This window comes from Salarias fasciatus, chromosome 15 (assembly GCF_902148845.1).
Source record: "Salarias fasciatus chromosome 15, fSalaFa1.1, whole genome shotgun sequence".
Taxonomy (NCBI): Eukaryota; Metazoa; Chordata; class Actinopteri; order Blenniiformes; family Blenniidae; genus Salarias; species Salarias fasciatus.
In genome coordinates, this window is record NC_043759.1 from 11,400,519 (window position 1) to 11,412,313 (window position 11,795).

The window sequence follows — 11,795 nt, forward strand, 5'->3', positions numbered from 1 at the left end:
GGGAACACGATCTGCCTCCCTTCCAGTTCTCCATATAACCCAGTTTTTTTCTACAATGTAAACACCCGCTCACTTTGCTAATTGACTTTCTCCGTCCTCTCAGGACAATAGCGCCGGTCCTTGACTTCTTTATGACTTCCCTTTTATGAGTCCTTGGGTTGATTATGCCTTTAAGGGGGCTTTAATAAAAACTAAGCAAACAGTGCTTTCAGCACTGCTCATGGAAAACTCCGGGGCTGTCGTGAAAGACTTCTTTTCTCTCTCTCTCTGTGTGGCCAAATGCCAGTAAACTCACAGCCACCACTGAGGATGAAGACATTTAAAAAAAAAAACAAAAAAAAAACAGGCTAAATGAAAAGCTCATGAGAATTCACTCCAAGGTTTTGTAAATCAAAGAAAGTATAAAAGTTTATTTGCAATAAACTGCCCATAATCACTTTAAATAATAACTTTCAGGGTATATCTGCATCTTCACATGCACATAAAGTATAGCTGCATACTTATGGGAAAAAAAATCAGTCACAGGACGTTAATCCAATTCAGTTTCTGCTCACCAGACCTGACAGCTGGACTATGGATGCATATGTTTAGGGAGTGCTGCAGAGGAAACGATCACTGATTAATTTAATTTGCAAGACTTATTTTTCTCACCAAGTCTTGGACTCAGTCCAGTGAAACCCGAGGGCCTTCAATAACCACAGCGGGCCAAAAGAAGGTCATCTTAAGCAAAACACTAATTTCCTGCTGGGCAAAGCTTGTTAGGATATTAATCAAGATAAGAGGAGTGAAACAGGAAGCGAGGTGAGCATTCAGCATGTAAGGTGATGAACTGATTTTTCTGCTGGAAGAAAAGAACAGTCAGTCAGAAGGTTTCTTTCTGCCGCTTCCCCGCGACCAGACACAACACAACACTTCTGGGAGGGGGTCCTCTGCATTTCTGACATTCTTCCAGCTAGTTAAGCCGCTGCCCTTTCACGACTGTCACTAGTAACATTTCATCAGCTGTTTTTTTTGTGGGGTCACGGAAAGGGCCTCGAAGACCAAAATTTTCCCTACAAATTGTCAGTCAGTCCAAACAACGAATCTTCTCCAGCCGCGGGGAAAACAATGTGCCCATCTATTTACGACCCGCTCTGCTCGATAATCAGGTTTTTAATCGCCCACCCATCAGCACAATGCTGGACACTTGCCTCCGCTGCCTCTTTCAATAGACGGAAATTGGGAACGCAAAACAGACGAGTAGTGAAAGGACATGTGGCTCCATAAGCTTCCATGCAAACAATGGAGAATCTCCCGCTGTTTAGCTTCCACTTCCTCCTGACACACAGCGCTAACAACCAGGCGCTATTATGACTGACCGTGTCTGTTTTCCAGCAGTCTGGATGAGGCTCGGAAGGCAGAACATCATCACATAAACTGAGGCAAAACAGATCTAATGATTTAAAATGAAGGGGACTTCTCTGAAAACAGGCAAATCATCAGAAAATGGCAACAAAAACTGACTTCAATAACTGGAGCAAAACTTACCATTATTTGTCAAACCCTTCGGTGTGAGCAATTAAAATGTGTCCCGAAGTCAGAGAGGATGGAACAAACAAGGACTTTAATGTAAAAATCATTCAACCTACACAAAATATATCACCTACGCAGAAAAGAGACAAGAACAGCCGATGGCGACAGCCTCAATTATCAAGAAGTTTTAGTGAAAGCAGTGAAAGGCACAACTTCATTCTTTAAAGATCCCCTCCAGGCGAGTGCAAAGATAAATTACAATGTTCTGAATTTGAGTGTGACATGGTTTTTCTTCTTTTTAAAAAAAAAAAAAAAAAAAAAAAGACAATTAATCGAGTTGCAATTTTTCAAAAAATAAACTGATGCTCCATTCTAAAGTGGAGAATTAAAACACCAACTTAATTTCTCACATTGCACCTGCATGAACTGGCTCTCAGACGTCACAAAACCAGCTCACAGGTGTGAGATTTACACCCAGATTTTATGAGAGCAACGAGAAACTTTCCCCTTTCAGCAGAGACATTCAAAGTCAGCCCTGCATTTAAAAGGCAGGAAAACGCAGCAGAGTGACACAGGCGGCCCGTGATATGGACCAAAAGCACATTTTTGAAAGCAGAGGCACTTTGAGGATCAACAAATTGCAAAAGTTTTGAAATGCCCCCATGTTGTCGGGGATCAGAGCGGAATGACAGGGAGTTTTAGGGATTACCAATGCGGCCTCACATGGAAGATACTGAACTAAACCATCTGTTCTATGATCTGCATTTATTGCATTTCATTCTGGAAATTCATCGCGCTGCTGAAGATAAAATGGAAATAAATAGAAATACTGTTATTTTAGCATCCTCACATAATAGCAATGAAGCCAGACTAAAAGTCAAATTAACTGTGTGATTGCAATGTATTTAAGAGGGAAGTTAGCAACAGGATCATTGTGCCTGATACTGGTCCCCAGTGAAGGATCCATAAATGTTCAACCCAGACAAGGGGTTTGTTTACATCACGAGAAACAATATTCACCTCAGACAAGGGGTCTCTGTGGCCTTGAAACAGTTTGAGTATTTATTACAACCTAGAGAGTCCTTCCAGTGAATTGTCTGATAATGGGCCGTCTCCGAAGACCTTCAGCACACACTGAAGAGGATTCTGTGAATACTAGAGCTCAGATTGTCGATGGTTTTTGCTTAACGACAAACAAAGAGGAGGCAACCGCAGAAAGAAAGGATGGGAAATGTAGCTCAAGCACATTCCTGTGTACCAAGAGCACAGCCAACAGCTGAAATGTGGAGGGATGTCTCAGTCGTGCAACACAATGACCGTCCCTCGAGGCTGACATTGTGTGTCCGATAATTGCCCCGGGTCTGTCTCTCCGGTACCAGCCTCCTCCGGGGATGACATCTTGTCTCAAGGGCAGGAAGAAGGTAGGTATCTCCAGACCAATCGCAGGCCGGCTCGTCAAACTCCATCAGCTGCTTACAGCTCCATCTCCCACACTCCTCTCACTCCTGGAGAGAGAAGCACCGAGCCGGTTCCAAACTGCAGGGCTGTGCCCACACAGAGACAGAAGCACCTTGACCTGCTCGGGCCTCTCAATACAACAAATACTGCCGCTTTGTTTATTGCTTTTGTTTCCTCCAAACGTATAACAGCCTTCAAAAGGAAAGGACAGCTCAACCCTCTGGAAACAGCACTGTTTCAGCGATGGCCTGACAGTTAATCCCCGCACAAATCCCAAATCTCTGTGGGATTCACAGTCAGCCAAAGTGGCAAAATTTACAGATAAAGAGCTTAGAAAACATGCAGATACTGCAGCCGTTTCCAAAATCAACAGCTAATTTGGACATAATCAAAACCTAAATATGATATATAACAAACAATCATAATATGGATGCATATGCAGCATCCCCTCCATATTCTATACACAATATATTCTATATCCAGGTATATCCCATTAGACAATGAAACAGTAACATCGATTTTGACAGCTCCATACATTTTCACAGTATAGGTGATTATTTAATACATTTATTCGAGTCATAATTACTCAGGCTCACTGTACCTCTAAAAATGACTTAATCAGCAGGTTCATAATGACTTCAATCAAAAGCTGAAGCTCTTCAGGGTAACAGAAACTTAGAAATCTGTGGAAGTCCGAGTAGTTTCTTCAATGTTTCGTCTTTTCTGCTGACACGCTGGGAAACCTTCTGTTACGACGAAGCGTTGCAATGAAAAGTTGTGCACACAGTGCCGCTTCAGATTATAGTTGTTGCAGCACAAAAGAACACGTTACAGCCCGGCATAAATTACAGCTGGGATGACTTTTACCTTCTCAGTGGCCAGCAGACGCTCCCACGAAAAGCCTCCCTTGCATGTAAACAGCAGTAATTGCACGGAGCCCTCTCAGCTGGTGAGGCATATGATTCAAACACTTCTGAGGAAAGGTCACCGCCAGCCCCGTGCAAACAGCGCTTCAGTCCCTGGCTCCTTCCAGGACTGATGCTGTCTGTCCAGCTGGACACGCTTCATTTACCGCTCCTGCAATCAACACCCCCACGCCCATCCGTCAGAGGCCTGGGGTTTACAGGCCCGGCTCATCCGCCCAAAGTGAAGACTGAAATCAGTGGACAGGTGAGGTCAGAGTAGATTAATAATCAGAGAGTAAATCTTTTGCTCCCACAGGGAATCACAGAGTGAAAGCTTCTCAGAGCTCCTCCTTTCTCTTATTGATCCGCAGTAACTTCACCCCAATCATTCACCTTGACAGCAACCACTCACACCTCTGCAAAGTGCAGCGGTCCTGAAAATACATGGACTCGCACTGGCATTTATCTGTGCCTCGGCTGCTGCGTTGATGTCAAACCCACCACTGATATATGCCTTTTACACAAAATGTGGCCTGACTGAAAGCCGGCCTTCATCCAGATGATAAACACTGCAAAAGCAGGTGACAGCCTCTTCTGTGCCAACATGCAAAAACAACCACCAGAGCAAATCAGTCTGTTTAGACTTTCCCCACAGTGGAGGAGTGTTTTCTGAAACTATGATGTGCAGATGTGGCACAGTGACAATCAGTTCGTGTGTATTCTGTGCTTCCTTCGCTGTGATCAGGGTTACCTTATTAGAGTAGGGCGGCCTGGCCAGGTTGATGCCATCTCTGATGAGCTTATCCCTGATCATGATCTTCAGCTTCAGCTTGGGGTAAACCAGCAGCTCCCTCCTGTTGCCCAGAGTCAGGTTCCTCTGCGCGCCCATGTACCCGCCGTTGCGCCCGACGCGGTCACTGTTGGGCTCCGTCCAGGACTTGGATCCCCGCAGTTTGGACTCATACTCCAACATGTGGCCGGTGTAGATCTCGGCCGCCGGCGACATGGGCTCGAGGGTGAAGTACAGCCCGCTGGCCGTCTCCTTGGCTTCCTCCTTCAGCCTGCGCACCGCGTCGTGGATCCTCTGCCGGTGGTGAGGGACGTAGACGCCGATGGCATCGAGGTCGGGGTCTCCGATCTGTTTGCAAACCTCCAGATCGTCGTATCCGTTATCCACGAAAGATTCGACATACTGGGAGAGCTGGAGGGTCTTCAGCCACTCGTAGACGATGACAGGTCCGTTGGTTGTCATTTTTTTTGGCTCTTGGCAAATCGAGAATTATTTTTAAAAAAAAGACGCCAAAGTAAATGTTACTCCCCCGTCCTGCGTTTCAAACGCATTATAAGGTCTGTCAGATGTGCGTGGGCTCCACAAATATGTGTTGCGCAAAAACAACCTTATAAAAGAATGTGTGGATAATCCATGGCGAAGGTTTGGTTCTCATACCCAGCAGGGTTTGGATGAAATACTGTAACACCTGTCAATACCGAGAAATCATAAAGACTCCTCGAGTTTCACGTGACGCGCTATCGGAGCATCGATCTCTTGTGCCACGCTGGTGCACCATGTGCGGCCAGTCCGGATAATTAGGCGTCCTTAAAAAAAACAAAAAACAAATAGGATGTGTCAAAGTGAGAGCTGCCTGGTTAGATTCCCCGCGTTACGCACGGCAGCCTCTGTCGGTTTCTGCTCCTTCTCTCTGGTACTCCGCACCACACGGAGGACATAAATCCAAAAAAATAAAAAATAAAGCCAAACCGGCTTGAAAATGACCAAAAGTCTGCAGCCGAGACTTGACGGTGCCCGGTGTCTGCGCTCCGTCTACGCGCCGTGGAGTCCTCGCAGCCACCGGCACATCACCACAGCGGAGGCGCTGCCAGAAGCCAACATGCTCGCTGCTGCTGCTGCTGCTGCTGCTCCTTCACCGTCCACGCCCCCCCAAATCTGGCACTGTCCATTTAAAAATAGTGATACGAGTCCTTTCTCTCCTCCTCTCCCAACTTGTGTCGGGCTCAGAGCTCGCGGCGCCTCACCAGGTTGCCACCGACTCGCGCGAAGTTGGTCCGGAGCGAGAAGCCGTGCGTAAAAGCCCGTCGCTCAGTCCACACGGATAATCTTGTTGCTGGATTGTGTGACATCGTTACTCCCCTACGATGTGATTTTGTCCTCCCCACCTCTCTCGCTCTCTCTCTCTCTCTCTCTCTCTCTCTCTCACACACACACTCTCTCACTAACTCATTCAGCATTTCCATGGTTTGGCTTCTCAGCACGCAGAGCGCCCTCTATGTGGAGACTGAGGAACTGAAGACTTCAGAAGCTCTGGGTCTGATGTAACTTGGGGGGGGGGGGAAAGCTAATATTTCTTATCTATCTTTACAAGTATTGACATGAACTGACATCTTGTGTGTATGTGTGTGTTCTGAATGCCAGAATCCAGCACTATTGGATGTCACCATTAGAAAGAAACAAGAAGTTAAACTCTGTGTAAAAATCTGTGACTAAGGAGGAAGAGATGCTAAGGAGGAATCACGCTGCTTGAAAAAGACCTGTCTGCTCTGTCCAAATGTGTGCCGGGCTCACCAGTGCTGATGCATGCTTTATCAAATGTGAGCTGACAGCTTGTTAGGGGTCAGTTTGATACAATCACTATCTCAGCGCTAAGCTGGAAGTGATTTGCCGTGGCCCATTATTACATGCGGCAGGTCTGGAGAACAAACACACCAGTCAGCGAGGAGTGAGAATGCATATCAAATAGCTCACTTTTGGAAATGTAATCTCAGATATATGCCAAAAAAAAAAAAAAAAAGCATGTCAGAGTGTCAGTGTAATATGTCTGCCAGTTTAACTCATTCATATCGGTCCAACCAGATTTAAGCGAGTTGATATTTCCAGTGATTTGCCGGCCGTCTGCTGTCACAGTGATTACACCGACATTTGTACATCTTGTGTCTACTTCTGTAGAGCATTTACCGATTGCAGCCAAACATGTAGAAGGTAATTTTTAATACTGGACAACAACACACACACAGTTCGGACTTCATAAAAGACAAAGAAAGTGACATTACCACAGTAAGAACAGACAAGTGTTCAACATGTGATGTCTCAGATCACTGGGACTGAAGACTGACTGCTGATTTAAAACTTTGGTGATTAACAGAAGCTAAATAAATACTCATATTACCCTTTACGATTCCCCGTAAACACAGGCCTATCCAGGCTTTTTCCAACCCTCCCCACTGTTTTGGGCAGAGACATGTCGTTAGATTGGTTACAGGAGCAGGGGATTATGGGACTACAGTGACAGATGGAACAGGGAGACTGGTGTGCTCGACGGTGGACGCACTGAGAGCGCACCCTGGCAGTGCCAAGATTGCTGTGTTTCCACTCTGCTGCCCCGGGACACCGTGAGCAACCAGAGTGCAAGTCCAAGAAAGGCAGGGGTGGCAACCCTCGCACAAGTCCAGTGAACTGTCAGTAAAGCCAGGCCATTATATTACTCAGTGGCTTTCATTCAGGAGAAGTACATCGACTTTATGACTGCTTTGCACAGACAGTGACAAATTTACATGAACGAAATGGTCAGAATGAATATCTGCAGAGAATTCATTCATTTCCAAAATCAAGTATTGTAATTTTTGTTTAACCAATCACAGAGAATCACTTTCCAATTCACTTCTGACTCTTTAAAGACAGCTATAAAACTTTTTTCCCTTGATTATACAGATCTAACAGGTTTCTGAAGATGTGAAGGGATGCTTATATTCACTGAATGAATCAGCCTCACAGTGTAAAGAAAAATATTTGCCCTTTTCATTCCTGTTCCTCATCACGTAACCCTTTTCTTTAGTCTCTAAACACCTAGCTGATTTATCTACCGATTGTTGAGCACATTTACCACATTAAGGCACTGCCATATAGTCTGCGGTAATGGTTTTTAGTATTGCGGAGTTACTACTGTACTTTACGACACCGTGGCGGTGTAATAGAAACGGTAGTCTATGTTCTGTTCAGGAAATAAAACCATTGTTCACCCGACTGAGTGCAGCGGTATCACCCTGGAGCCAGAGAGCTGCTGCCACATCAATAACACCTCAATAACCATCGCTTAATAAAAAAAAAAAAGGGGGGGAGAAAAAAAATCTGAAATAGGTAGCAGTATGAGCGCGTGAGCAAGAGAGCGCGTCGACATCGGTGCTGCTACAGGCAGGCTGTGAGAGCGACTGGAGACGGTTTAGAGAACAAAAGCTCCAGCAGGTTGGTAGATGGACAATAGTGGCTTTTTCTATGCTAATAGTTGGCACCGGGGGCTTCTGTTTCTCCCTGACAAGGAAGACCTGGGTATATTGGAAAGTGGGGAGGATATCTGCTGGGTGAAATTTTCGGGTGCCTTTGGCTTCAGACGTCTAGGTTGCACTTTTAGAGACCTCAATTTTAAAATCCTTTGAAGCAGAGAATGGCTTCTGTCCACCTAAACGCTGAAGCACCACGAAGGTCACGGATGTTGGTTTCTAGGTCAAGGCTTTCAGGGGTGGCTATCAGTCAGCCCCTGATAGATATGTAGACTCTTCTGCTGGCAACACAGCCACGGAGGAACAAGAGAAAGTGCAAGTGCATGCTTCAAATTGAATGTCAGTTATTTGCTATAAGACATTTCTGTTTTCACTGCTTAAAACCCAAGTTTTTTGGTTTTTGTGAAGCATAAGAATATACAGTGACTTGTCCTAAATGTAAATATAAGTGTATTTCATAAGGGATCTGTGGCTGTGTCAGAATCATTACAGCTGTGTTTCTTTTCAATTGTTATTTTCTTTTCAGAAGTTGATTGGAATTGTCAGATTAATCCAAAATCGTATTTGCTTTCATCAAGAACAGCAAGCAGTTTAGTAGAGACTGAAAATATGTTTTGGCATGATAGAAAACCAAACTCTCAGGATTGGAGATAAAAACACAAACCGATTTATGATTAAGATAAAAAAAAATCTTCAGGAGAATTATGATGATTAGTAGTTTTGTGGTGAACCGGAATAAAACCAGCAGTAAATCTGCGTTGTTTACTGTCTTGGGATGCAATTAAGGGCTAAAACTGAACTACTTTTTGCAGACCTAAAAATGAGGGATCGTCCCCTGGAGGACGGAGGGCTCGGGCATCGGCTGGATTCTTTTCCAGCCTGCTGGAATTCAAAACGGAGGGAGAAGGAAATAGCTTGATCTGTCTTTATGCCCTTTTAATTACAAGCGGCTGGCTGGGCCGGCGTCTCCGGAGAGCAGAGGTGAAGGAAGCGCGTCGGGGACCAGCTGCCACCCTGGCCGGCGGCTCACCGTCAACCTAAACATCTGCAGGTGCTGGGAGGGGGAGGAAGAGGGGAGCCGCCGCTCAGGCTTAATGTGAGGACTGCATATCTAAACACATCGGCGACAGACACCTGCCAGTCACCACGGCCGAGGGAAGCGGTCGGTCGGCCATGTTCCCGTTGGAGAAATAAACCTGATCTCGTCAATCAGACCCGCTGGCTTGAGTTGCAGCGGGAGACAGCATCTTAACTTCTCCTGCGGCCCGGTTCAATAAGAGCTGCAGGCGGTGACGGATTGATCTCCGATCAGACACTGGTGATTACCCTGAGTGGAACACAGCCTGAAAGCAAGCCGTCTTCTTTTCAGCGCTACCTGGAACTCTGCATTTCAGCTCGATTTTAAGACGAAACGAAGGGCTGCAGCATTGAATGTGGAGGGGGTAGGAGACAGTGCTACAGATTTTTGTTCTTATTGACTCTGAATGGAACAGAAAGTCTTTGGCATCCTGTTTAATTCCCTCACAACCTGGTTTTACACCCACAATATACGTTAATAGCCGAAAGCCTATCCCGGGGAACAAAACAGAAAAAGCACATAAAAGAGATGAAGTTTGTGCAGTACAAGTGCAGAGAACCGCGATAATAAAATGTGCTGCTAATTAAAATCGCTGGTGTTACAAACCACCACTTAAAATTAATTGTATTATGGGAGCCAAGAATTAAAAAGTCACATGGCAGGCTAATGAGCTGAACACATTTGGGCATACACAAAAAGAAAGCCCTTTTCATAACAGGTAATACATTCATTTTCTGTAAATGGGTCAGACTGTCTTCAAACACTGTGCTTACACAAAGCTTCTTTGAGTTTAACTGTGTTCAAAATAGAAGGCCCGGCAAAACGAGGAAAAAAGCAAAACATTCCTCCAAACAGAAACTCAGGGGAATGCGGCCGTGGTTTTGGAGTCTTAAGCTGTTATCATAGAGACCCAGGCTCTACCAAAGAGAGTATTATCAGGCAATATGACTCCCGTTATTGCCTTTGGCAATACTTTAATAAGACCCAGAAGACCTGTGACCCGAGCTGCAGCAGCAGAGGTAGCTGAAGAAAAGATCTGGTGACTCAAAGGGCATCGACTTGCCCATGGGAGCCTCCACTTAATCCCCTGTGAACTGCCCCGATATGCCATCACAGTTAACTAGAGTCCATACAATTAGCATGCAAGGCCATGCAGTGGGCCAAGCACAGCGGCACAAGAGGAATATATATACATATGCACATTTCTGACACATGGCTTGCAACAATTTGAAATGTGCAACGCAATGATGCATATATCGAATTTTTATTTCTGCATATTATACTGTTGATTTCAAGCTGTAGATTCTGAGTTGCACATTATCTTCGACCACACCGACCAAACTCCTGCTTTGCTCTCCTCTGCTGACTTTAATTACACTGAGGTATAATCTGAAAGGGTTACAGTCTGGCCCGAGACGTACTTGAGGATCTGTGACAGCAGGTATTGACTGGGAGCCCTTCCAGCAAAGCCACATCACCTTGTGATCTATAGCTAACCTCCGAGCGCAACGACACCCAGAGGTATAAGGTTCAACTGCCAAAGCAGGCAGCCGAATGAGAGACGACCGCCGCCCCGAACGTTCAGGAGAGATTGCTTCATTGCGAGGGACGGGTGAATTGTGCCAGACTTGTAATCGAATTCAAAGAGACAATGAAAAACAAGCAGACAGAGGTGGAAAAGTGTACCTGGCCCCAGACCAGGACTTGAGAGATGCCTTGAGTGTGACAGCCTGGAGGTGGATGAGTGTGGGTGTGTGCCCCGGGCTCCGTCTAACACAGGAAAGGTTTCCAGCCGATGATAAATGAAGCGTCACGTGACTTCAGAGAAGGTTTTAACAATTCCCTCAGCAAGGCAACAGTGCAGAAAGCCCAATTAATAAAGATTAGCTCTGTCTTTCACAGACCTCATTTTCCTTCTTAATTAAAACTGGGTGATTGAAATAGAAATGAACTAATATGCATACGTCTGAACAGGTGCCTGTTGAAAAATTTCCCTAACCCCCCCCCCCCCAAAAAAAAAACGATTGATCATGGCAGAAATATTCATATGAGTGTGTGACTTCTTTTTTTGTCATTTAGATTAAAATCCCTTCAGAGACATGAAATTATGATCTTCCTGCCAAGATAAAAACCTGAAAAATGCTAAATAAAACCAGAATAGCGTCAGCATGGCGTTTCCATTCAGAGCTTTGTTACACGGAGTGAAATATCTCCTCCTGAGCCATGGATCCGCCCTTTTCCAGCATCTGCACCTCAAGAGATCCGAGGACAAAAGAGCAATTAGACGAGGCGACCGCGGAGTCTCACTACAATAAATCTGGTCTCAATGGATTGCGAGACGATGGCCACGGGTCTGGATGTGTTAACATGTCATATTAATGAAAAGGTCTCCGAGCGTCTGACCTATCCTCCAGGCCAACAGAGATCGCTCATAACGGACGATGATATATATTTAGATGCAAGGCGCACTGGCCATGGGTTTTAAATGCAGTTGATGGAAACTGTTGTCACGAATGGGTTGTGGGTCTTTCCTCCTTGCTTCACATACAGGT

The 11,795-nt window shown here is 45.4% G+C and overlaps 1 protein-coding gene across 5 annotated transcripts in view; it reads right to left on the minus strand.

Annotated features, from left to right (window-relative positions):
* sash1a (SAM and SH3 domain containing 1a) overlaps positions 1-5,369 on the minus strand; it is a 141,681-nt gene extending 136,312 nt beyond the window's left edge. For all 5 annotated transcript variants that reach the window (XM_030110924.1, XM_030110928.1, XM_030110927.1 and 2 more), the window contains exon 1: positions 4,627-5,369. In XM_030110924.1, the coding sequence (XP_029966784.1) occupies positions 4,627-5,127 (501 nt within the window). In that variant the 5' untranslated portion in view covers positions 5,128-5,369. The remainder of the gene's footprint in view (positions 1-4,626) is intronic.
* Between the last annotated feature and the right edge of the window lie 6,426 nt (positions 5,370-11,795).